Raw genomic sequence first — 26,789 nt, 5'->3', positions numbered from 1 at the left:
AAGAAATAAAATTGCGAGTGCATTTTGAAGAAGCCCTAATTGCAACAGAATCTCAACGAAAGCCACAGAGTGACTGGTGTGTTCACTGGCAGCGGTTACTTCTGACAAACTATCCAATCTTGGCACAATATCACAGTTAATCGAGGTTGTTGAGGTGGGGAGAGATTATGGTCTCGTTTTATACAGAAAAAGTGACAATTTGTCGTGACATTTAACCAGTGTCGGGTTATTGGGGCCAGCAAAATCTTCTCCACTGGCCTAAACTTAATCAAAATTACTGACTTACGTTTTAATATTTTCCTATTAAGCTTATTAAATTATTCCCAATGGCCTATTCTTTTCATTTTATGTCTTGACTTTATGTCATATTTCAGCCATCAAAGAAATCTGCCTGGACCTTCACAATTACAGCTACAGGCAGCTGAAGCTTGAAACACATCGTAATGACGCTGTTCCTTTAACCAATCATGGTTATCTAGTGGTTCATGTTCATCTCTTATTGATATCTGCTATTTGTTGAAACCATGACGGAGGATGGATTGGTTGCAGATCTTCTTAGAAATAAATTTTCACGGTGGAATTTGAAGGAAAAGCTGGATATTGTGAGGAAAGTCCGGTTCTAGCTAGTTAGCTAGCTAACTAGCTTAACCCAGCTGGGAAGAGGGTGTTTTGGTTGAGGGACTCAGAGGAGAACTCTAAATTGTTTCTTATATTCTGGTGAGTGAAATTAACTATATTTATATCTTTTATGTGTATATTTGACATTTAATTGTGGTGATATTGATGCTTCTGTTGGATTTGACATATGTGGCGCTGGTGCACAGTTGCAACGTCCTGTTTGACAACCTGGTTATATAGAAACCTTATTCCTAGTCTCTTACAAACAATCATTTTCCAGGGCCGACATTTTGACTTTAAGTAAAGCTGGGGGCAACAAAGTCAGCTCAGTTTCATGAAGACAGCGAGCCAGAAAAATGTTAGCCTCCGTGGCTAACAACAGGCCTTGAATTAGTGTCCCCATTCCTTATGGATGGTGTCACCAGCTGAACACATTTACAGTGACATTAAACATGTTTACAGCCTGGTACAAAAGAGATTTTTTGTTAAGTTTTAAAATTCGGCATAAGTAAGGGAGTTCCCTCGCTGTGACAGGAGACGGCAAGCTTAGCTACCCACTCGGATACTTCAGACATGTCCATATTTGGAGTATCCAAGTGTGGGCGGAGTAAAGCTCATCCAACATGGCGACCGCGGGCTCCGCCCACTTCGGGCTTCGTTGTCGAGGTTCAGAATCAAATCAGTGATTTGAGACTAGCTCAGCACTAGGGTCTGAATGTTGATGCGTGAGAAGAGACAGTATCAAATCTCAAATTATTTTATGTTCTTGGAAAAACCAATTTCATGTAAAAAAAACAAAAACAACAAAAAAACAAGTGTCTTAGTCCTTTTGTGAAAACCGTCCCAGCACCATCATTATCGATTGGCTAAGCGAAACATAATTGGCATAATCTCGGCCCGTTTTCGTCCACACCAAGAGGGTGATTAGACGTGGCTGCAGATCAAATAGATTAATCTGTCGCCTGTCTACTGTTACTGGTAACCTAATTTACTAGTAGAAAATATAAACTGAACACACAAGGAAGTGCCTCACAAAGACACTGTAGATAACACTTCTTGATTACTCTGAATAGCACTTTGGCTGCAAATGGATCGAAAGTGGCCCCCTGTCAAAACACTTATTTCTTTTTTTTACCACCCTTTAAAAGACATTTTTACATTTCACTGCAGAAATAACACAAAAGTAATGGCTGATGTTTCTTTTTCAGGTTGTGAGTCATGTCTTACCGGGGAAACAAAGCAGAATGTCTGCTATGACAAAAGTCGACAAAAGCTATGAAACAAACAAAAAAAAACAAAACAAGTCATGATTCTTATTTATGGAGCAAGTGTTGAGTATTAAATGGTTCAAAAACAAGTTCCGTTAAAGTGCCTATTGCTTTAAGTGTTATTTTCACTCATAATTAATGAATAGTATTCATTAATAAATGAACAAATGCATGAACGATGGGGTTTCTGCTTTGTTACATTTCCCTCAAAGCTAATTCTGCCAATGGAAATGAAAAATAAATGAATTCTGAGCAAATATTCCTAGTATCACGTTTAAAAAATAAAAAAAAAAAAAGATTCCGAAAAAAGTTTAGTATTTTACGCTTATTATTTTTCATGATCTACTTTAGCAACCATCAAATAATGAAACGATTAGAATAATTAATGTCTTTCAGTCAGGGAGGATGTCCCGTTATTTACGCGTTCTCACCCAGAGGTAAAAACTAAACTCCAAAGCCGTGTCTGTCAGAAAACAAAAGAAAAGAAAAGAAAATGGTGTGACGCGCGAGAGCTGCTGCTGTTGCTGCTACTTTAAAACTAAGACGTGTTGAGAGCAAATAACAAAGGCCTCTCTAATATTAGTGAAGTGATGAAAAGATCAGTTGCTGCACCAGTTACTTAGCAACAGCCGTTGGAAGAGTATTGCAGAATCATCACGTCTCCCAAAGAAAACTGTGCTTAAGCTGTTTTTAATCACTGGCTGTGGATCAAACTCCGGTTTAATGGCTCCCTGGAAAAATCAAATCCTCAATTGAATGTGTGTGGAAGTGCTAGCGCCTTCTGTAATATGATACGAGAAGATGCACACTTGGTCACTTCAATTTGAGGTCGGATCGAGCTAATGAAGCTCCACTCGCACATGTTTTGTGCATTGTAACAATAGATGAGGTGGCTAATGTGAAAGGAATCGCCGAAAATTGAGGTTTTCCATCCGTATTTTGGTTTTACATCTCACACTTAATTGTTTTGATTCACTCTTGCTGCTCTCGTCGACCTTTTCCACGGGCAAACAGGAAGCTTTTCTCACCGAGGAGGCTCAAATACACCCACTGGATGATACTATCTGCCCGGCTCCAAAAGGCCTGCAGACACATTTAGCAGCAAACTAGTGAGAACAGTGGAACATTTTGCAGCTAAAGATTACAGATATTTCCCTCGCAACTTGGTGGAAAGCCAAAGTGAGCTAAAAATGGTCGGTCTTGGTTTCTACAGTAATGAAGGCGACAGCGAGCCTAGCATGAAGCCCGAAAGCAATCAATACGCCGCCTATCAGTTTACTGCCTCATCTGGAGGCGATGTTTTATTCTTATTATGTTTAGCCCACAGAGTGTGTATGTATGTAAAGGACGGACACAGGTCTGAAAAGTGAAACCATCGCAGAAGTGGCTTTAAGCGCAAGACGAGTGAGATGCTGGCTCAGAAAAATCAAAACTTCTGGTCAAGTCATTAGCAAAATTAGATAATTAATGTCTTTGGTCTTTAGAGTAGAGGTGTGTTTAAATGTGTGCCTCCGCTTTGTTGATAGGTTTTGTCTTGGAGTGTTTGACAACCCCTCGCTCGTCCCCCAGCTCCTCACTTTCACTCAAACACGTGTTGCCTTCAAATCCAACTTATGAGCTTGTTTCACTGCGCATGTGTCCTACAACCTACAAGATCAGGCCCTTAAGTGGAGAGAAAAGACGACCTTCAAGGCTGACAATTCAACAAGTAGCCAAACACAAATACATAATGGTAGAAATGAGGACATTCAGAATATCGACATTTTACTCAGAAATGTTATAACATTAAGCAACTTAACAGAATGTAAGGAATGAAAAATGAAATTCTACTTCACCATTTCTGACAAAAAAAAAAAAAGTTGAGGATTTGAATGTTCTGAGAGACTTTGGACTCTTTTTCATGGCCACAGTAAATCATTTAAAGGCACCATTGTTCCCTTCTTATAGTTTAGTCCTACACTAAAATACCCACAATATAGTTCGGTGAAATAGAGGGTATGCATTGACGTCGCTTCTGCCCGGGGGCCACTGCCCCCGAGTGGCAAAAATAATGGTGAAATGTATCAGTAAATACAGAGAGACAAGGAAAAATGTGGATTATCAGATCAAATTAAGGACGACTGAATTCGACAATGATCCATACAAACTATCAAATAACAAATCAACACAACACAGCTCCTATGGCTTTGTACTAGAGTACCCCATTATTTGGGAAAAGTGGATTAGCCTCAGTTTCAGTTAGTTTAACAAATGCTGTAGCGTTAAAAGGACAATGAGGAGTGATCACAAATATTCCATTTTTTGATGTTTTTTTGTTATTTATTGTTGGAACTGAAATAGTTACTGTCGGCCATAACTACGACAAAACAACAACATCCACAAACTTATCTGACAGCCCTCCAGAACGTAACTTAAGAAAAAAAAAATACAGCATGAATTAATATTACCTGACACTAAATGTGAACCAAGTTTCTGTGTCTGGATTCCAGTTGTTTTGATCTATTTACTTCTCTTTTCTTTGGCAGATATCTGTAAAAATGTAAAAAAATATATCTCTCTTCTCATAGCTGTTGGTTCAGTCAATCACACAACAGCTCTTTACGGTTTAGATGCCATTAAAGCCTGTGATTCAAACTAATGCTGCTAATCTCCACGCTCATTTGTCACTTTTTGCCACTCAGTGACCGTAACCACGGAGACGTCCGCTTGCTGTGAATACCCTCTATTAAATTAAATTGGGAATGAAAAGAAAACAGAGAGCAGCTGCTTAGTTAGCTGGTTAAATTCTTCTCCTCCACATATCTCTAACACATCAGGTGCTGCCTTCAAACATAACTTGTGATCTTGAGGTTACGACGCGGAAAGTTGTGCACAAAAACGGTTAAAGTTCAAGATGTAACACCAGCCGTGAGCTCTGAGAACAACTGTGCAAAGGAACCTTCAAGATTAACAGTTTAGAAAGCTAACAGTCAGGTAATTTAATGTGTACAAATTAAAAAAAGGTACATTTCACTCAGTGAACGTTAACTTACAATAAAATTAAGACGTACCATTGACCTCCATCATTTCTGAAAACTTGAGCAAGCAGCCCTTGAGCTATGAGCTTACATAAAGTTTTCACTCACAAGGTTATGAGTACCACAACTTTTCATGGACGTAGTAAAAAGCGACCTCATTTGGAGGCAACAAATTTGCTTACCTGGCAGATATGTTAATGGGCAGATTACACCATTGACAGGCGCCCAGAATGTAAATCACAACTGTGAAGAACATTTATTATTTGACACATTTTGAATAAGAACAGAGCAGTTTCTGTAGATTTTTTTATGTTGAAATATTACTTATTACGCCATGATATGCATGCAGTATGCATGAAGTCTGTTTTTGAAATAGTAGTTTTGTTTTCCCGGTTTTTAATCTCCACTTTTTTAAATCCCTGTATCCATTAATGCCCAATATCTAAAATGAGCAGAAAACATAATTCCTGCACTGATGCATGATTTGTCTTGAATGCAGCTATATTGTGGTACAAACAGTTTAAGCTGTAACCTTTGTAATTGCTCCGCGTACATATAGATTTTTCAATAAAACTGTAATTACTGGGCAAAATCCCAGTCGTCCCATTACATGCACATGAGTTGTCACTTTATGGGACGATGATTAATCACACTAACAGTTGCTCATTTTTAAATACATCCTTAATGCATTCTCGCGCCTTGGGGCCTATATATATATGTATCACTTCTGCTCCACGTTAAGAGTTTGACGACGGCGTAAACTTTGTTGTGTATTTCTTCAGGAACGTGCAAAAGTGTGTGTGTGTGTGTATTGTGGGGTGACTCTGAGTCCATCTCTACGGGAGTCGAACTGAAGGAGGCTCGTGTGATGTTGAAACTCACCCCGCTGCAAAAAAACAACAACAAAAAAACAGAAATAAATTCAGGCTTTTCTCCCATTGCACATTGACCTGTTGCCATTTTTTCCCCCCCTCCAAACATAATCTGTTCATACCTCGCCTCTCACCGAGAAAATAGTTTTCCCTATGCCTCTTCCCTTTCTTTATATTTTACCCAATTTCCAGGCTTTAACAACCAGCCTCTCCCCTCTTTGCAATGTCATTCTAGTCCCCGCGTCTCTTTGTTCGTCCGCTTCGCAGCGTGACGCAGGCAGTACAGCTGGACATTAATCTGCCACTGATGAGCCCCACTCAGCAGACAGCTCATGACTGCTTATCAGGCATTGGGAGAGATTAGCACAACAGTCACTGGCGCCACAATGGGGTTTTCGAGCAATAGGGCGTCGGAGAGACTCGGGACGGAAACGTCTTGTTACCTTTGTAGGAGCTAAATTCTTCAATTTTTGGTTTCTTGTGGGTGTTGTGCACGTTTGTGCCAGTATCTTTAGATCTCTGGTTCGCTGTCTATATAATCACGTTGGTTAATTGCTGCAGGTTCTCACACTGGAGAAGCCATATGACCAGACCAAGGAATGTAACGTGTGGTATTGTATCTTAAATAAATCAGCATAAGGAAATGTTTTGCTGTTTTTTGTGTTGGTGCACGTACACCTGCACTGCAGATAGTGTGCAATGAAGGTAATCATCATTACATACTGTTACCTATGAATGTCACACATGTCAGGATATTTAAGAAATGAAGAGAATAAAGAGAACAGCAGAACGAGTTTATGTTAGGTCTTCAATAGTTAGTTGTTAGCTAGAGTCACGGTTGGTAGAACCCCGTTAGTATTTAAAGCTGCCATTTGCACCACACAAGTCGTTGTTGTTTTGCTCCTGTTCCTGCTGCTCGGACCACGGTGCTCCCGGTCCACGAATATGTCTGTATGTATATTTAAATGTTTGTGAATAAACACACCGGCTGGTTGAGCATGACCTCTGCCTCAAGCCTCTTTGCATATCCAGCTGCTACATGGCCATCCTAACATAGTGACAAAGGAAGTCACTATAACCTTTAAGATGCATCAGTGAAGAAAAGAAAAGTCTATTCACATTCCCAACGAGATATAAGTACAGAAGAAGTGTCCTTCTTCTTTTTGCATTTAAATATTAGTCAAAGATGACACAAGTAAAATGCAGTTTTTAAATGAAGGTTTTAATTATTAAGGGAAGACAAAATGTTTGCGATAACTTGAAATTTGTCTTTACCAGCTGCAGAGGACCTTTGTCCCACTCGTCTTTGTAGAATTGCTATAATTCAGCCACATAGGAGGGTTTCATCATCAAACAAATTTAAATATTAGTCAAAGATAGCACAGGTAAACACAAAATGACGTCTTTAAATGAAGGTTTTTATTAACGGAAATCAAAATCCAAACCTACGTGGCCCTGAGGTTAAAACTGATTTCCTCCTAAGACTAATAACTGGTTGATCCATCCTCAGCAATGTTGGTGATAACTTCCCCTGGTGTGTTTTGGATCATTGTCCTGCTGCAGAAGTTCACTTCAACTTGAGATCACCAACAGATGGCTGGACGTTCTCCTTCAGGATTGCTCGGTAGAATTCAGTAGAATTCATGGTTCTATTCATCACAGCAAGTCTTCCAGGTCTTGAAGCAGCAAAATAGAGCCAGACCATCACACTACCACCAGATTTTACTGGTTGTTCCACTCTTAGCAGCAACAATCAGGTGTTTGTGATAATTTGCAGTGAATCTTTTACGGCTGTGGAGGAATTTCGTCCCACTCATCTTTGTAGAATTGTTGTAATTCAGCCACATCGGAAGGTTTTCCAGCATGAACCTCCTTTTTAAGCATCTCAGTAGGATTCAGGTCATGACTTTGACAAGGCCACTCCAAAGTTCATTTAGTTTCTCTTCACCCATTCAGAGGTCTCCTTCAGGACAATCTCCTTCAGGATTTTTTGGTAGACAGCAGAATTCATGGTTTACCACAGTAAGTCTTCCAGGTCTTGAAGCAGCAAAAAAGACACCCCAGACCATCACACCACCATGCACACAACACTTTTTCACACAGGGCCATGTAGGTTTGGATTTAGTTTTCTCTTAATAATAAAAACCTTAATTTAAAACTTGTGTTATCTTTGAGTTATATTTAAATTAGTTTGATGATCTGAAGCATTTAAGTGTGAAATCAGGACACTTTTTCACACCACTGTACGTTTACAGTGTGTGTTCGAGTATAACAATGACTGTGATAAAGGAAGAAGTTTAGTATGAGTGCAGTGGATAATCTAAACCCTCTAGCTGTCTACTTTCTTTGTTATGGTCTTTCAGTCATTTATTTATATGTCTCTGCGTCCAGAAAAATCCCTGCAAGTCAAACTGAAGATAAGGTGACAGTTGTTGAATTCCTTTTATATGCGTCTCCACACTTCAGCATTCGAATTCATCGAGCGTATTTTTTATTTATTTATTTATTTATTTATTTTGACATCTCCAGAGTTGGACATATTGATCGAGGTGGCACAAGTTCAGACAAACAAAGACAAACGTCAAGTGCTCACAGTTTATCCTTCCATCTGCCTTTTCTTCCACCTTTCATCCATCCTCGGTCCCAACCACGCCTCTGTTTTTGCTGAACAGCCTCATCTCGGCACTTAACCTCTGATTTGCATAAGTCATTATGGCTGTCAGGACTAAGGAGGCTATAAATTCTGTTAAGTGTTCATCCGTCGTTGTGCGTTTAAAAATGCCCAACCAATTTTTACATTTCTTTGACTAATGGAGAGACAGAACGCACATCCATCGCTGAAACATCATTAATATGTTTGATGAGCCAAGCAGTTTCTGCTTAATTCATTCGGACATACCTGACTAATGTGGAAAAATCTTCGTCGGACCCACGTGCCTCTGATTATATTTTCATCTCCTGCGGTCAGCTCAAGCCCACATAGAAATATTTCTTTAAACCCACAAGGCTTTCTTATTGAATACCTCCTCCACCCGCCAGCATCAATTACAGCAAATGTTTGCTCTGCCGAATCGGAAGCAAGGGTGTCTCTCCTGCTCCATCAATAAACAGAGACTGGGACAACACCGGTATCTCACAGTGAAAACAGGAAACTCGATAGAAGCGCTGCAGCCTTTTTAGAAAAACATAGATTTTCCCCCAGCACTCCTGACAGATACTGAAGTTAAAGTGTTTGTGCACAGCTGGGACGCTGGAGACTGAGGCCGACCGCAGCTTCTCAGCGTGCATCTGTGTGTATATGTGTGTGTGTGTGTGTGTGTTTGCAGGACTCACGTTGAAACCGCATCAAAGTTGCTGAGTTGACATTCGTGGGTCAACGACGGCAGAACAGGCTGAGACAAAGTCCCTCTTCCCTCCCCCGCTTCCCTGTTTGATAACAGAACACAGTTGAAGAGAGGTTGGGAGATGAAGATTTATTTTTTATTTTTTTTTTGGCTTATGCGAGAAGAACGGAGGAAGATTTCATCCTCTGGACTTGTGGTGCAAATAGAGAGAAATTAAGTTTGATGTCCTTTGCTGGAAAACTGGAATAGATGCTTGAGACACAGAGACAACAACGTGGTATTTAATCAAATAAATTTAGTGGCTATTCATTTTTTTCATTAGCTACACCTCTTAGAAAAAGTACATTCTCTCGGTAATGCAGGTGTCTTTTCAGGCCAAAGACCCCCAAACTGATGGACAGATTAAGTAGCTACCTACTATATGTGTTCTATATTAAACTCAGCATAGTGCTCTTTATAAATATACATTATTATTATCATTTTGAATTCAATATCAAGCTTTTCAAATAATAATAACTTCAAATATTCATTGTTCATTTCAAACATGTAGAGTGGCCGTGCAAACATACCTGACATGGTGCGCTGTTGAGTTCCTCTATCACCAAATGAGTGAAGTGTTGACTGCCTCCATTTATCCCTTTACTGAAATATGTTGGATTCATGTTAATGTGTATTTAAAGAAATTTAAATTTTGTTAAAATGTATAACAAAAGTCTAATCAACCAAATATTTTACGACCTAGAGGATCTTCCAGGAAGTGGAAGAAATGGACTACGGAGGATGCTACACTACACAATTAAAGACCCTTGTTTTTTGCTTTGATTTGTTTTTCTTCCTTCTTTTCTGAGGATACATGCAGTGCCATCTTGTGAGTTTAGAGGCAGAGCCAGTGGAGCTGTGTTATCGATGGCCCGTCTGCACTCTCTCGCATTTTTGCCAGTCATAATGATGTCACATCCTGTTTCAATGGTGTCAAATAACTAAAACGGATTAGAAACATAAACTACTACATAGAATGACTGAAACCATCCTTGAAAAAGAAAATATTTGACGTGCGTTTTAGTTTTAGTTCAGCCCAAGTCCTATCCGCTAACATGGAGGAGGTGGAGCTTTTAAGACCTATACTGCAGCCTCCAGCCACCAGGGGGAGCTCTACTGTCTTTGGATTCACTTTAAAGGAGCTGTTCAGCCTTATTTACAGTGTATGTGTTTATCGTTCACCTTTCCCGATGTGTCGCGGTTAAAGTGGTGTTAAATATTTAAGGATCGTGCAGATTGAATCATTTATTTCATATAATTAAGTGAACAGAATTAAATCTAAAGTTAATAGTTGATTAAGTAGGATGCAAGTAATTACGTGATTACGTTTTTTTTTTTTTTTTTACAGTGCAGGTACACACTTCTGCAGAACTAAACCCCCCAAAGTTTTGCCACAAGGGACAAAACTTTCTTTCTATTTGCGGTTTACTCTTAAAACTATCACTGTTGTTTGAACTGAAGTCATATTATGCGCAGACTTAAGCTTAATGAATTGGACGTACTGTCACTTGCCTAATTAAAGCCCCATCACTGCGCAGCTCAAGGAGGGAGCGTGTGGGAGGTTCCAGTCTCTCTCTTCATCATCATCGCTTCTTGCACTTTCTGCAATATGTTTAGCAATTTTTGTTTTTTTCTCTCTCCCTGAAATCTCTCGAGCTCATTGACATAAAGTGCATCTCCCCACTTGGCTCATTCAACACTTCCATAATAACAGTCATTATCTTCCGCACACATCTTTCTGCCTCATTTAAGGCGTTCTTAACGGGGGGGGGGGGGCATCTATCACAGAGGTGCTGCCACTCCGCGGTCACCTCCAATGCTCCTGATTTATTCCTGACCGTCTCCCCCGGCTCCGTCTTTCCCTGCAGGACAAACCTGCCACTGTGAACCCTTTTTAATTATGAAGACATAATTTAAAAACTCCATCAGTCCTGGGTGGTCGCTGGACAGGGTGACACGAGAGGAGCCCCCCCGCTACACCCCCCGGCGGGTCTCTCCGTCTACTACTACACTCGGGTCATTTTTTAAAAGGAGATGAGGGCATGTTAATGAGGCAGGTAAACAAGGGCAGTGCAGATTAAAGTCTACTTCACGCTACTAAAAGTTAATCAGTGATAATGATGCTGCTTTGATTGAACTTTTTCCAGTGAAAGTTCTTTTTTTTTTTTTTACCCCCAAAACAAATTCTTGGATTCAGCGCATGTGAGATGAGATTGTTGCTGCACACGGCATCATTATTGTGATTTTGTCCTCCTCTGCCCCCGTGACTCTGTGAAGCAGCAGGACACGAAGAGACGAGGAGGAGGAGGAGGAGGAGGAGGAGGAGGTGCATCTACAGCACAAGGACAGCTCTACCTCCGACAACTCTGTATTAAACCAATTATTCGCTATCAGGGTTTGTTTCCCGCGACAGCAAATGTTTTGTTTACCAGGCTCCAAAAAAAAAAAAAAAAAAATTAAAAAAAATGTAACGAACGCGGTGTCATCTACGGCTCAGGCGGCCGAGATTGTAAACATGTTTTTCTCTCCCCTCCCTACAAGAGGATAAATAAAAAAGACTGCTGTTAGAAGATTTAATTCCGAGCAGCCTCCTCTCTCTGGGGCTCTGCGCTGCACTAAAGAAGCACATTGAGAAAAGCCTTCAATTAGCGGCGTACGCCTTCATCCTCTGACCAAAGTCACCTTCAACAATCAAATTATGTCTAAATTTAAATAAAACCATCGCTCCCAATCAATCAGAGTTCATTAGCTCCCAAATAATTCCCCAACATGCCCCCCTCCCTCCATGCTCATCAATACTCTAAGGCCGTTGTGCAAACACACCGGTGTGTGCACAATTAAAAAAAAAAAAAAAAAAAGATGCACAACAACAATTTATATTCGAAATGTACTTTAATCGCTGCTCACACAAAGCACAGATGCGTTTGTTTTACCCACAGTTTGGGAGATTTGGTTCGGTTTTGGAGGACTTAGAAAAGTTGGGAGTTGGTCGCCTCCAGACGGGCAGTGAGAGCTCGGTACGTGAGGGCGGACAGACGAACACAAAGTCAGTCAGATGAACTGCTCATCGTCCCTGAGATTCGCTCCCTGTCTCCGTCCTCATCTCTGTACCTGTTCATGTGCCTTAATAACGGGAGGAAAAAAGGCAAAAATATATGCATAGTGTTCTGGATTAAAATATGACAGAAAACAAAAACAAACCTCAAATTTTACACAGTGGGGAATTTAGCCAGCAGTGGTGGTTTTACACAAAAAAACAAATAAAAAAACAAAAGCAAAGCCAAACCTTTCTTCTCTGAATGACAATAAACAATTTCCTGACTCTGTGTTATTTAAGTACTACAGATTGCGGTGTTGTTTCCATCAAGGTCGGGGCCGATATCCCGCTTCTCCGTCTCATCAAAATCGCTCCATCACAGCCGACGGAAGCAAATGCATTTTCCCAAGGAAGGACAAAACCGATGTCTATAGAGGAGGCGTTTTCACACTGTAGGACCAATCTCAGGCGCTACGGCCAAGGTCATTTTTGTTCAAAGTCTAAGATGATGTAGTGAACCGATATCCCCGGGTCAGCGTGGAACATTCCATCTTGATAGCATTGGGTGGCGTAAACTACCTCCGGGATTCGGCAATTTTATCGTTTCTGGAAGTTACAGCTGAGCGTGCTGATTTATTTTTTTATTATTTTTCTTGGAGGTGTAAGTAAGCCCGGTAGACGCTGTAAAATGCCCTTATCTCACCGCCCACCGTCAGCCCCAGATGTCCTGTAAGTAGCGTTTCTCCTCTCTAAGCCCGGCCAGTCTCTTCATGGCCTCCAACACGTCCACCTGAAGCTCCGCTTTAATTATCTCCACCAGGGTCTCGTTCACGTCTTTAGCCATGTTCTTGGCGTCCCTGGAAAAAGGAAAAGGAAAGTTATCATATTTGTTTTTTTGTTTTTTTTTTTTATGTGTGGCAAACTGGTATTTTCTAGGAGCAGCCAGTCCTAGAGTGTATCCAGGATGGAAATGGCCGTAGCAGCAAACTGGGGGGAGATTCATCATCCGACGGTGATATTTTCTGACTCGGGAGAATTCACACAGTTTTTTCCGTGTATCAAAAGTAATTTACTCAAAAGTGAGGAAAGCAGCCTGGCAGCGACAAACACCAGAAGAGGCTGGTGATATGGAGCTTTGCAGTGTTGACGCGATTTAGCTTTTGTACCGAACAAAGTGAAAAAAAAGCAAACAAACAACGTTGCGTCATAGAAGACAATAATAGACAGAGAGGAGTGATTGTCTGCAGGTTATAAAATACAAAAAAAACACACAATGCCTATTGTTAAGGGATAGAAAATAACTAGATTTTCATGTCATATAAGTTTATCACCTAAAATCCTTGTGCATTCTGGTAAAACTTTATTTATTCAACTATCTTCACACACAAAAGGAACAAGGAGCCTCTGCAACAGATGGTGCAAACCCCCGAGAGTCCTGATCTCAACATCACCAAGGAAGTCTGGGATTACACGAAGAGACAGGACGCACTGAGATGAAGAGATGTGGGAAGTTCTCCAACGAGCCTGGAACAAGAATACCCGTCTTCAAAGTGCTGGAAAATAAACTGTGTATGAAGATAAAAGAGAAATCTCACACATTATTCTGGAAAGCTTGATTAGTTTAGTAGAGACCAAGGGCTTGATCAGTTTGGGATGTAGTGAATCTGGAGGTGAGGTCAACACCTTGTGCTGTTCTTCATGTTTTTTTTTTTTTTTTTTTTTTTAGTTGTTCCTAAAGCGTTTTGTGTGTGTGTGTCATTGCTATGGGGGGTGGAGGGGGGTGCCTGGTCTGGTCTGGTCTAGGTCGGTGCTACATATCTAAGTAACATCCACACAAATGAATGTCAGGTCCAAAAGTTTCCCTGCAACACACTGACGTATCACAAGATGGTTTAAATGTTATTTAATTCTACGTACAGTGGTTTTAATGTTTTGGATGATCGGTGTGTAAAAGGAGTGACGAAGGGAAGCAGTCAGGAGGACGCACTAAAGGCTAGACTAACAGCAGAGATCGACTGTGACTACTGCCAACAAGGTGTTGGAAACATTCCTCAGAGATTTTGGTCCATATTGACATGATAACATCACACATCTATGATGAGAATCTCCCGTTCCACCACATCCTAAAGGTTCCTCTATTGGATTGAGATCTGGTGACTGTGGAGGCCATTGGAGCACAGTGAACTCATCGTCATGTTCCAGAAACCAGTCTGAGATGATATGAGCTTTGTGACATGGTGCATTATCCTGCTGGAAGTAGCCGTCAGAAGATGGTCCACTGTGGTCATAAAGGGATGGACATGGTCAGCAACAATACTCAGGTAGGCTGTGGCATTTAAACCATGCTCAGTTTGTACTAAGGGACCAAAGTGAGCCAAGAAAATATCCCCCACACCATTACACCACCACCACCAGCCTGAACCGTTGATACAAGGCAGGATGGATCCATGCTTTCATGTTGTTTACTCCAGATTCTGACCCTGACATCTGAATGTAGCAGCTGAAATCGAGACTCGTCAGACCAGACAACGTTTTTCTAATCTTCTATTGTCCAGTGTTGTTGAGTCTGTGTGAACTGTAGTCTCAGTTTCCTGTTCTTAGCTGACAGGAGTGGCCCCCGGTGTGGTCTCCTGCTGCTGTAGCCCATCTTCTTCAAGGTTGGACGTGTTGTGCGTTCAGAGATGGTATTCTGCATTCCTTGGTTGGAACCAGTGGTTATTTGAGTTACTGTTGCCTTTCTATCATCTCCAACCAGTCCGCCCATTCTCCTCTGACCTCTCACTGGATATTTTCTCTTTTTCGGACCGTTCTCTGTTAAACCCTAGAGATGGTTGTGTGTGAAAATCCCAGTAGATCAACAGTTTCTGAAACACTCAGACCAACAACTATACCACGCTCAAAATCACTTAAATCCCTCATTCTGATGCTCGGTTTGAACTTCAGCAAGTTGTCTTGATCACCTCTACATGAATAAATGCATTGAATTGCATCCATGTGATTGGCTGATTAGCTATTTGTGTTAACAAGCAGGTGAACAGGTGTACCTAATAAAGTGGCAAGTCAGTTTATGTGCTATAGTCATTGTGGTGTGTTCAAGTACACGTTCATTACCATCGGTTTGGTGAGTCCAGGCCTTTGAATGTTGCTACTACAGAGGGAGATTCATTCGTGCATTACAGTCATTCTTTGTAATCTTGCACCAACTCTAAAAGGCTGTTTCAAATACAGTTGACATCAGACCCAAACAGGATCTTCTTCAGTGACTCACGTCGTGTCCTGAGCTTAATAAAAAAGACTCAGAGCCGACAGCAAGCTAGTCCTGGCAGCCCCGACTTACATATTCTACATTTACCTAATAAATTGAGCTGGCAGACTCAACTGCATTTACGGCTACACCCCGTAGGTTTGAAATAATTCACCTTCTGTGAAAACACTTCCTTTATCTCACATTATTCAGAATATATTTCCACTGTAAACAGTCAGGCTCCTTCCTTCATCTGTATAATAGATGATGCATTTGAAAAGACTCGCCTGGTTAATGCAGGATTAAATATTAATTTTCTGTCAAATGTGAACAAGGGAAAGAGTCGGTATTGATTTACAAGACGAGGCAGGACCTGGGCTCAGAAAAGAGCTGCGAGGGAAACAGTCCTTTTAGTCTATTTCCCACCAACACAGTGAACAGGAGCGCAGCCAGAACATATCACACATGAATGAACCACGGCAGGTGGACACCGGGATGAATGTAAATCACAGGTGTCACTCAGGATGAAATAAAAACCAGCGTCAGCCTTACCCGCAGACGTAGATATAACCGTTCTGTCTGAGCAGGATGTCGGCGACGTGGCGGCTGTTCAGCAGCAGATTGTGTTGGACGTATCTGGGTTGTGCTGACTCCTTGTCCTTCCCTTCGTCTCTGGAGAAGCAGACTTTGAGGTGGCTCAGGGTGCCGCTGGACACGAAGCCCTCCAGTTCCTCTCTGGGACAGATAAAGAATAAATAAATAAATAAATCAGTATGTACAGTGCATCCAGAAAGTAATCACAGTCCTTCACTTTTTCCATTTTCCACATTTTGTTATGTTACAGCCTTATCTCAACATCTTTTTGCAAATTTTGCAAATTTATTACAAATAACTGCCATATCACTGACTGGATATGACTTGAAAAGGCACACACCTGTCTAGATAAGGTCCCTAGATAAGTTGACAGTGAATGTCACAGCACAAACCAAGCATGAAGTCAAAGGAATTATCTGTATTCCTCCCAGACGGGATTGTCTTGGGGCACAAATCTGGTGAAGGGTACAGAAAGATTTCTGCTGCTTTAAATGTCCCAATGAGCACAGTGGCCTCCATCATTCATAAATGGAAGAAGTTCAGAACCACCCAGGACTCTTCCTAGAGCTGAAGATCTGAACTGAGCCATCAGGGGATAAGGGAACCTAGTCAGGGAGGTGACCAAGAACTCAAGAATTCCTCTGTGGAGAGAGGAGAAGGACTCCACCAATCAGGCCTGTATGGTAAAGTGGTTAGACGGAAGTCAAAAGACACCTGGAGGACGATGAGAAACCAAATTCTCAAAGATAGAACTCTTTGGCTTGATTACCAGCCTTGAAAAGTATCAAGAGTTGATGATTCAATATTAGAGAAATTAAGACTCTTAAAAAGTATTAAAAATTGTTATTGTGGTTTTATGTGGCCTTAAAATTTGGGTAAATGTCGAGTCCAAAAACATTGAAAAAGTTTGGGAATTTATTTAATATAAAAACTGGACTACTATGGGTGCTTTCGTAAATTGCCTCTGAGAGAGTAAATCAGAAACACAAATGACGTTCTGAAAGACCAGAGACTGGATATTACAAACGCACCTTATGTCACAGCGCTAGTCACAAGGCTACTGTTAGCAGCTCCCCATTGGTAGCTTCTATGCCAGTAGCGTTGCATCACCACAACTATAGCTACAGTTAAGACCTCGGCTACTTGGACAGCAACCTGCCCAGCGTATTTAAATTCTGTTGTGTAATAGTGGTCTATAGTCATTATCGTAAGCTGAAACTATTAAGATAAACGCACTGATGTAAATGGTTACAATTCGAAGTGGCTGTGAGGTATTTAAATAAATAGTGAGAAGGTCTTGAAAAAGTATTAAAAAGGTGTTGGAATTAACTTTACAATTCCTGTATATACCCTGAATACCAAGTGCCATGCCAGACCAATACCATCCTTAAAGAGAAGCATGGTGGTGGCAGCATCATGCGGTGGTGATGGACAGTGACACTGGTCAGGATACAGGGAAAGATGAATGCAGATGAACGTACAGGGACATCCTGGATGAAAACCTGCTCTCGACCTCAGACTGGGGCAACAGTTCATATTTCAGCAGGATAACGACCTGAAGCTCACAGCTGAGATATCGAATGAGTGGCTTCAGGACAACTCTGTGAATGTCCTTGAGTGGCCCAGCCAAAGCCTAGACTTTAATCCGATTGATCATCTCGGGAGAGATCTGAAAATGACTGTGCACCGACGCTTCCCATCCAACCTGAAGGAGGAATGGATAGGTGTGATGCCAAGCTTGTGGCATCATATTCAAAAAGACTTGAGGCTGTAACATAACAAGATGTGGAGAAAGTGAAGCGCTGTGAATACTTTCCAGATGCACTGTAAATGTTCCTAATCCGTGAAGAGTTTGTTCAAAGCGAAACTTGTGGATAAAAGGTGATGCAAGTACGCGAGCCCATGTCCAACAGCATGAATATTTATCCTACAAGCAAGGAAACTAAATATGGACACTGTTATCCTTTCAAAAATTTAGATATACAGCAATAGATTCACCTTCCTCACAGGACGAGAATCCTCCCCAGCGTTTCCTAAAATCCCGTCAAGCTTGATAAAACAGAACACTGATGGGCTAAAGGTCTGAGCAAAACTGTGCCAGACAACCAATTTATCTTGTTTAACAAGAGAAGTGGAAGAAAATATGGATTTCATAAGCAAGGTCAAGTCACCGTTATAAGCATCTTTTTACAATCAATCCTCACAGCCTTGTAGCTGGGCGTAACCTTGCTCCCTATTGCTGTTTTGCTTGGCAACTACTCTTTCTTCTGCCTCGGTGGTGTTTTCACAGGGCCTGGGGTGCTATTGGAAGGGAAGGAAGCAGGAAGGCGGTGAAGGAGTGAGGTTTACTGTGGCTCAGAGCATCTTGTTTAAAGTTAAGCAGTCAGAATGAGCAGAAGCGCGCACACACACACACACACAAGTGCAGATCCTAACACACATGCTCGTAACATAACAAGCTGCTACCCTGAGATCATGGGTGAAGGTCTTTGCCTACGGGGGTCTGTGTTTTGCAGTAACCCCTGGACTAGAAAGAGGCATTATTTTGATAACACACAGACGCTACGCCACGAATACTAAAGCTAGAGATGAGCATTGTTGTCTTTGCTGTATTCCAAATGTCCCAAACTGTTGCTTTCCCTCGCCATGTTTGCTATCCAACCTTTGGTCATTAAAGAAAATCCGGTTCTTTTGACCAAGACGTGTGATTACAAAGTCCGTTTGAACACAAAGGCAACAACACGAATAACAAGGAGCCTTATTTCGTTTGAAGTCTGAATACATCACAGACCGATAAGCACAGGAGGATGACAAAGTGCGGTTGACTTCTTAGAAACCCACAACAGGAACGCCACAACCTGCCAGACTCCTCGGTGTGTTTATGCGCACAACAGCCTCTGGCTATATCCCAGACCCAAACGTGAACCCGGCAGGCCTTCCAGCCATGCTTTTCCCTACAGCGTGAAATCACATGCCATAAAGAGGCTGAGAAGCCGGTGGGTGGGTGGGTGCAGCAGAGGAGGAGGGGGAGGACAAGTTTGATGTGACAAGCAGGTAGACTGGCATCAATCTCGCGCAGGGATGTTAAGTTGCCACGGCTGATTGAGGCGCATCGCGAGCCTCCGTTTGTCGTTTGCATTCGGGACACGGTGGGAGATTCAGTCACGCCCCCGTCTTGACAGAGTGTAATATTTATAAGCACAAATAGCGCGCTATATTTATGCAAGTTCAATTTTAACCTTTATTCATGACTTCGGCTGAACTTTTTTTTTTTTTTTTAATGGGACACCGGGAAATACAACAAAGTATGCAAAGCTGATTTTTGTATTCCGATGCAATGCTTCAAATTACACTTACTCGAGGAGAAACCCAGCAGAGATGAGAGCAGACAGCCAGTTCAGCTGCAGGTATGTTGTTCCCATTCTGCTAACCTATTTAAATTGAGTACAACTCTTCATGGGTGGCACATAAAACACAGACTAATCACTTTGGTCAACAGTGAGCGGGTATTCATCACAGAGGCCCATACTGTGAACAAACACCGCCTACTACCTGGCTGTGAGATGCTATTTAACTAAAGGATAGGGGGAAACAAAGGGGAACAAACAACATCCTCTGTGATCCATTCTTGTGTGATTAAGGACGCTTAATCCATTCACACGATTTAATCCTGCAAAGGAACTCGATCAGTGCACCGGTGTCGAGCACACGCTCGCTGCTGATAGTGGGAAGAACTGATCAATTAGTATGTAGTCAGGAGAGAGTAAAGCCAAAACAAACTAATCAGAGCGAGGAGCTCCTCGGAGGCTGATGTCAGCACATAATGGTTTGATAGGACAGGAAAGGTGGTGTAACAATTAAGTTTGATCAAAGAAGTTAAACAGGCCTTTAATACCGACTTTTGCCATTAGGAGATACAGTATCATGTTAACACATCTTCACTGTGACGACAATTACGCCAGTGGTCAACATTGTGTTTCCACAATCCTCCTGGATGAAGAGTCGCATGAAAACACTGCCCCCCTTAGGATGCAGGCCAGAATACAGCCGTGTGTCAGTGCTGAGGACTGAGCAGCACGGTTGTGATTCGCTAGAATTTTAATCAAATATCAATGCATTAGCAAATCTCTGATTTTTTATTTAGGTTCGGCTGTCAGTGGCAGCTGTAAAACTCTGCGGACATTTCAAGCTGTTTCAAAGTTGTTGCATTCCAGTATGCATGGAGCAAATTTGTCTTGCTGACAAATTTAAAGTCCAACACTGGCTCTGCTGTTGGCTCAGCTCGGTCTCCGCCAGCATCGGAGTGACACTGTGGCAGGGGACAGCGCCAAAGACTTTATGTCCCCTCACTTTCAGGACTTATGGTAATTAAGGGGTGACGTCTAATCATAATCAGCCATTATGTAATTCAAACCAAAGCGATATGCTGTCAAATAAAACTTATGAATATATATGATGCGTGTCCTTGTTAGGCAAACGGCTCATTGTGGTGCTGTCCGTGGTGCTGAAGTAGCAGACGGATCAGTAATTGAGATTTCTTCCCAGTCCTGTCGTTCACTGTCTAAACTCTGAGTATTATAATTTATACTGTACAGTGGTGTGATAGTTAGCAGGGATGTAGTGATACAACTCAACTCAGGATTCAATATAATTTCTGATACTGGATACAACCTTTTTGTTTAACAGAATGAGCTTGCGACTAAAGATCCCTTTCTGAGATAGGACGTAACTTCAAAACACAAACTATGCAATAAAAGCATATTTATATATTTACATATATAATTTCTCTCTAACAAATTAAAGAGAATCCTGTTTTATTTCTCTGAGGTAGCATAAACTGTGCGATACAACGCATGTGTCCTCGTCTTAAAGGTGCAATGAATAAAAAACTGGGTCATTAAAACAAATCCCACATCAAAATAAACAAAACCTCTTCAAATAAACAAACTAAGGCTCGCATGTGTTCCTAGTTTGGGATTTGCTGACAGTGACGTTCACCGACGTCAGTTACTCAAAACTAGATTACACCGTCTGCTGCATAAACAGGGCAACACGATGCATTTTTCATCTCAGCTGATATGAATCATCACACATTTGCATTGATTTTCAACCGTCTTGAGATGCGTCATCATGTCTTTAGTGGTTCTGACGCCTCAGAGCTAGAACGTCATTGGTTTGAGTCCATTGGTCGAGTTTGCATGTTCTCCCTGTGTCTGCGTGGGTTCTCTCTGGGTACCGCGCCTCTCACCCAATGACAGCTCCAGCAAATCCACGACCCTCCAGAGAACAATATACTCCAGAGCCCATACACCGTGAACCGCTTCATGGAGGTGACTCAAATTTTATCATTATTATTATTATATTCATTATCCACACTGTTGGAGTAGGAATCGTCACCTCTCACTTCAAAACTCATTCCGGTGCTGCTATTGCCGCTGCTGCTGAGTAAATTATTTCGCTATTTTCGCTCCTAAGTGCTCCATCGCCAGGTAGTTGCTAACTTTATCCATGCGTTGTTTGCCTAGCTCTAAGTGCGCACTGGACTTGAGAGCTTTTTTTGTTGGAAATAACTTCCTGGAGCAGCTGGAAACAAGTCAGAAAAAAAGTTAAAAGAAGCTGAAATGTTCCGTGGAGTCGAAGGGAACGGAAGTGTTTGGTGACAATTCTCTCTCAGTTTGTTCAGTCATTAGATCAAATTTCTCATGTAAAAAAATGTTACTGTCAATATTACTCATTTTGTATCTGGTATTATCATTCATTGTAGGGATGTTCTGATTCACCCTGTATCGCAGGCCGATCAAGACATTTTGAAAATGAGCACAAACCTGATCATTTGTATTCGTTCCACCAACCGTTAAATAACGTGACTAAACACATCTGCTGCCTGGCAGTGTTTTACAGAACCGAGGAGAGATTTCTGTTGCACAGTTCCTGGTCTAAGCAGGATTGTGATTTAGTATTTGTTGTGTGGATCTCCAAGTGAGACTATACACCACGGAGCTGTTTATCAAGTTACTTAGGTTTGTTGGTTATTTATTCGGTTAAAACCCATCCAGCACTAAGTGTTTCTTTTTTTTTTTTTTTGTTTTGTTTTTGTGATAAAAGCCAAAATACTTTTAGTCTCTTGACTGTTATTTACTTTTGCACAACGAAGAAGGGTTTACAGCTGTGTTGTAAAAAGACTTTAAGGAACAGCTTGGTGTTGCAGAGCTATTTAACCATCGAACATGGGCCTATAGCAGATTGACTTTGAAGTACGTCGTGCATAATACATTTGCACAGTGCAAAAATGAAGTAGATAGAAAAGAAAAGCCTTTATCACACACACACACACACACACACACACACATATATATATATATATATATATATATATATATATACATTCACATTATGAAATAGGGATCAAATGAAGATGAAAAAAACATCCCTACTTCAAAAAAAGAAAATGAATGCAACATTTAATTAAGTGTGTTATAATTATATTGGTAATAGGATTGCCAACTAGGACTCACCACTAATAAGACGTCTTAAATTCCATACATAGGTTTTCTTGTGTATAATTTACTCACAAGGTCATAAAAATGCAGACATACGTAGTTGTGAAACAGCTCTGCTTTTCCTTTCTATAAATCTTACAACGTAACGTATCCTTGAATTGTTGCCATCCACAGTGTCCAGTGTATATATGATGAAGAAGCAACACCGACGTCACGCATAGAGACCAGGGTATTCATCACTTCGTGGAATGTGCTCAGGTGGGGAGGGAGAAGAGTGCACCTCATTCCCAAAGGGTTAAATGAACAGAACGACGCCTCACCTGAACAGGTAGTCTCCGTCCCTGTGGCGACAACCGAAGAACAGCCAGGTCTCGCCGAACACGGCCTCCGGGTTCTTCTGCCTCTTCTCCTCCTCTCTGAAAGTCAAACGGCGGCTGTTAGCGGTCAATCAATACTAAACAGACAACCCGGCCAGATGGAGGAGAGTGAGTCCTTCCTCGCAGCAGAGGTTAAAGAGGAGAAGTGACACTATTAAGCACTGTCTGCTGCGACAGTACAGTAAGTGCCACAACTGCCTGACGCATGGAAACGATCGCGCGCGCAGGAGCAAGGACATTACATGAATTATTAAATTTCACCCAAACAGAAGGATAGATCCCATCACTATAAACATTTACTGAAAATGAGACTCAGTGTGTGTGTGTGTGTGTGTGATACTCGTATGTGTATCCAGCTGTTATTCAGTGCAAAAAAAAAAAAGAAAAAAGAAAAACTGCCCCCGTAAAAAGTGATTCCTCTTGTGGTTTTGGAGTTTGGCAAACCTCCCAGAATCCTTTGCAGGCAACTGCAAGTGCAACGCAGGGGCACAAAGCGGCTCTGAGGATGCCGTTATCTGTGGCGCACACCTGCTGCAAAGGTGACAGCTCCCGTCCAGATAACAACAGTTGACCCACAACCTTTCACGATGCCATCAGTCAGCTGACTGTCCAAAGAGCTCGGCATTATCTGCTGAGGGGGGAGCGTTGAAAGTGACCAACCGCAACGAGGGGCCAAGAAATACCGCAGAGAGGCTCCGAGACTGGGCCCTTTGTGCTGCGCTGCTGCACTAAGAGGATAAGGTGCAGCTTCCCCCTAAACCGCATTCTTTGCTATTCACAGAGAGAATAAATCCTGCTGTGTTTACCAGCTATCACCAAAATTAAAATGACAGCCGGCTCGAAGCTTGATGGAGTCACACTGCGCCTAAGTGCAACCTTTGTCATCCTCCTTGAACAGCTTGCCTCCGTTTGGCATCAAAGAATGTTTCACATCAAATCTCTCCCACCGCACTAAAATTTGCTCAGATCCAGAACCCACCCCTCACATCACCAGAGGAGTCCCCCAGTGTAGGGATGGGTACCGATACTGGGTACCACAATGGCACCAGTATTGACAAAAGACAAAAAAGCAACTCAGATTTGGGTGCCACTAAATTTTTAATTAGCTTAGCCTCCTTAGCTCTATTGCCGTGACAACGCTATACTTGACGTCACATCAGTTTTTCACCTGCATGGATGGAAGTGAACCTTCAAAATGTCAAAGGACAAACGTTTGTCAAAAGTTTGACTGGACGTCACCTGGTCAACCTGCATAATCACCACACATGATTTTATTAAAAGCCCTATAAATGTAGCATCTTTGATAGCCTGCCAGACCCCACACCGCAAACTTTATTATGATAATTATGACAGAATTTTATTTTATACTGGTTCATTTATTTCTTAGTCTTAGTTGTGGGTGGCACAGTGGCTCTGTGGTTCATGCTGATGCCTCTTTGTTGGGTTAATTGGTAAATTCGCCCTAGGTGTGAGAGTGAATGGTTGCTTGTCTCTGTTTTAGCCCTGAGATAGACTGACTGTTTTTATATTATTTAAATTAATATTCGGTTCAACTTCACAAAATGCCTTAAAAATAAAAAGGCACTGTTTTTGGGACACAGTTTGTATGTTTTCCATTGTTTAAGCACCAGTTCGGACACCTTTTAAGTACTGGCACTGTCTTAAAACCTTAATGATACCCATCGGTACCTCAGGGCTCTGTCCTGGGTCCACTACTGTTCATCGTTTACCTTCGTCCATTTGGCAATATCTTCCATAAACATAACACTCATTTTCTACGCAGATGACACCCAGCTCTACTTATCTACAAAGCTGACCTCTACTATAGGTCTTCAACGGGGGGATTTAAATTTCTTTAAATACACATTAACATGAATCAAACATATTTTAGTGAAGGGATAAGGGATGGCTTAATATTGGATGCAAAATGATAATAATAATGTATATTTATAAATAGCAATCTTTTTGAAGTTAGACTAAACTAAAACAAAAAGAAATCTACCAAAAAGTTTTGCTACTATCTTTTTTTATTAGAGTTGTTGAACTACTGGACACAAGCTGGCTCCTACATTCATTTTGTGCCCACGTCTGAGGCTCCGGTTCAAGGTGAGCACGGAGAAACTTTATTCCTTCAAGAGATTAATGTGGAAATAGAATTCTCTCTGTTCATAGGTGATCATAAAGGACTCCAAACAAAGTAACACCTTTTTTCTTTTTTTTTTAAAACGTCATTGGGTATCTAACTATGGTTTGGGCCTGGTTGGAGAGCACAAGCACTCCAGGTAGAGCAAAAATGAGGAGTGGAATTACAGTAGATAGATGCATTTGTGGAAAGTATAGCTCTTAAGACATGATTTTAATATGAAATTGTGGCAAATTTTGCCCATTTTTACTATTGTAGTTCATAAAACTTTACATGGGTTAACAAGGCAGGCAAGATATGTTTCCAAAGTTTGCAAAACATCAAATTATCAAGCAGATATTTTAAGTAATTTCTGGTTTCAGCTTCTTAAATGTGAGTCTTTGTTGCCATTTTCTGTTTAAGTTCATTGTAAATTGAATATCTCGCAACGCAAACATGCCACCATATTTGTTTTAACATTTATAGACCCAAAGGATGAAGAGGTTTTATTCAGTTTCTTTTAAACTAATGAACAGATTAATGAATTGTTAGTAGCAGCTCTACACTAATTAGCCTCAGGCAAAAAAAAATAAAATAAAACACCAAAACAAATCAATGCAGTGGTCCGATTGTGAATACTAAACCAAAGCTTTGTTCGTACTAATTAAAAGCAAAGTTGAACAGTTAATAAAAATGCTTTGGAGAAGAAGAAGCTTTTTTTGAACTTTATGTCTGCGAACGAGGCCCGGTAACAGAGCTGTCTGGCCCACTTGATCCGAGCGCTCAGATCCCATCCATTAGCATCCTGGACGAGAATCTTCTGATCTGCAAACAGCCTCAAGTAAACTCATTTTAGTGGTCTCGTCTCTCTTCTCGCCGCCTGCCCTAAAGGGATCAATACCAATATGAAAAACCTGGGTTCCATTCTGAGTAGACCACACCGGCGCCTCTCCCTGAATACAAATCACATCACATCACATACCCACACTATAACAGCCTGCCATACAATCCCAGAGGGGGAGGCAGCATCTACAGAGCACTCCATTTGGGGGTCGAAATCAGAGGCGGTTGCCTTTCAGCGCCATTCAGATGAACAGCAGGAGGGGGAAACTGCACGGGAAGCTGGGGTTAAGACTCGGTAAACATCAAAATGATCTCATATATCTTTCATCTTTATCTTTGTGGCTCCATGCGAGCCGTGCTGAGTGGCTTTCAATGTTTAAAAACACAACCCAAACACAACAACAGCTCAAGGCTTTAATCACTGAAGCTACATCGCACAATTAGACCCATTCACACTGAATTCAAAATGTTTTCAGAATACAGAAGAAGGACGCTGTTGCATAATTGTAGTCAGCTGTCTGGTTGCACCAATAAAATGAAACTAAATATTTGTTCACACAAACTTTCAAACAAATTGTCATATTGAATGTGCCATGCACTGAGCAAACTGATCAGAGCTGTATATTAGAAAGAGTCTGGCCAACCAGGAAATGGAGCGTCTGATCTGTCCCTCTATGCTGATTGGTTCTGAGCTGGTCACGTGTTTAATGGGCGCAATGTTGGATGCATCTAACCAATATTCACCCATAGAGAAGTGGCAATAACAGAGAATAAAGTTGGATTAAAAATTAAAATACGCCACAGTGCAACTCAGGATCAGTAAAACACAGAGGAAACTTCATCATTTCCCCAGTGAACAATAACGAAGAAAGTTATGGAGCAGAAGATTAAAAGGAAGAACTGGATGTAAACCA

At 41.3% G+C, this 26,789-nt stretch overlaps 1 protein-coding gene across 2 annotated transcripts in view; it reads right to left on the bottom strand.

The window, feature by feature from the left end:
* Window positions 1-12,031: 12,031 nt before the first annotated feature.
* mtrr (5-methyltetrahydrofolate-homocysteine methyltransferase reductase) overlaps window positions 12,032-26,789 on the bottom strand; it is a 39,687-nt gene continuing 24,929 nt past the window's right edge. For both annotated transcript variants that reach the window (XM_047567710.1, XM_047567709.1), the window contains exons 13-15: window positions 22,854-22,949; window positions 15,992-16,174; window positions 12,032-13,052 (exon numbers count right to left, since the gene is read on the bottom strand). In XM_047567710.1, the coding sequence (XP_047423666.1) occupies window positions 12,908-13,052; window positions 15,992-16,174; window positions 22,854-22,949 (424 nt within the window). In that variant the 3' untranslated portion in view covers window positions 12,032-12,907. The remainder of the gene's footprint in view (window positions 13,053-15,991; window positions 16,175-22,853; window positions 22,950-26,789) is intronic.

Source organism: Mugil cephalus, chromosome 18 (assembly GCF_022458985.1).
Source record: "Mugil cephalus isolate CIBA_MC_2020 chromosome 18, CIBA_Mcephalus_1.1, whole genome shotgun sequence".
In the NCBI taxonomy this organism is placed as follows: domain Eukaryota; kingdom Metazoa; phylum Chordata; class Actinopteri; order Mugiliformes; family Mugilidae; genus Mugil; species Mugil cephalus.
This window is presented reverse-complemented; position numbering and strand designations above follow the sequence as displayed.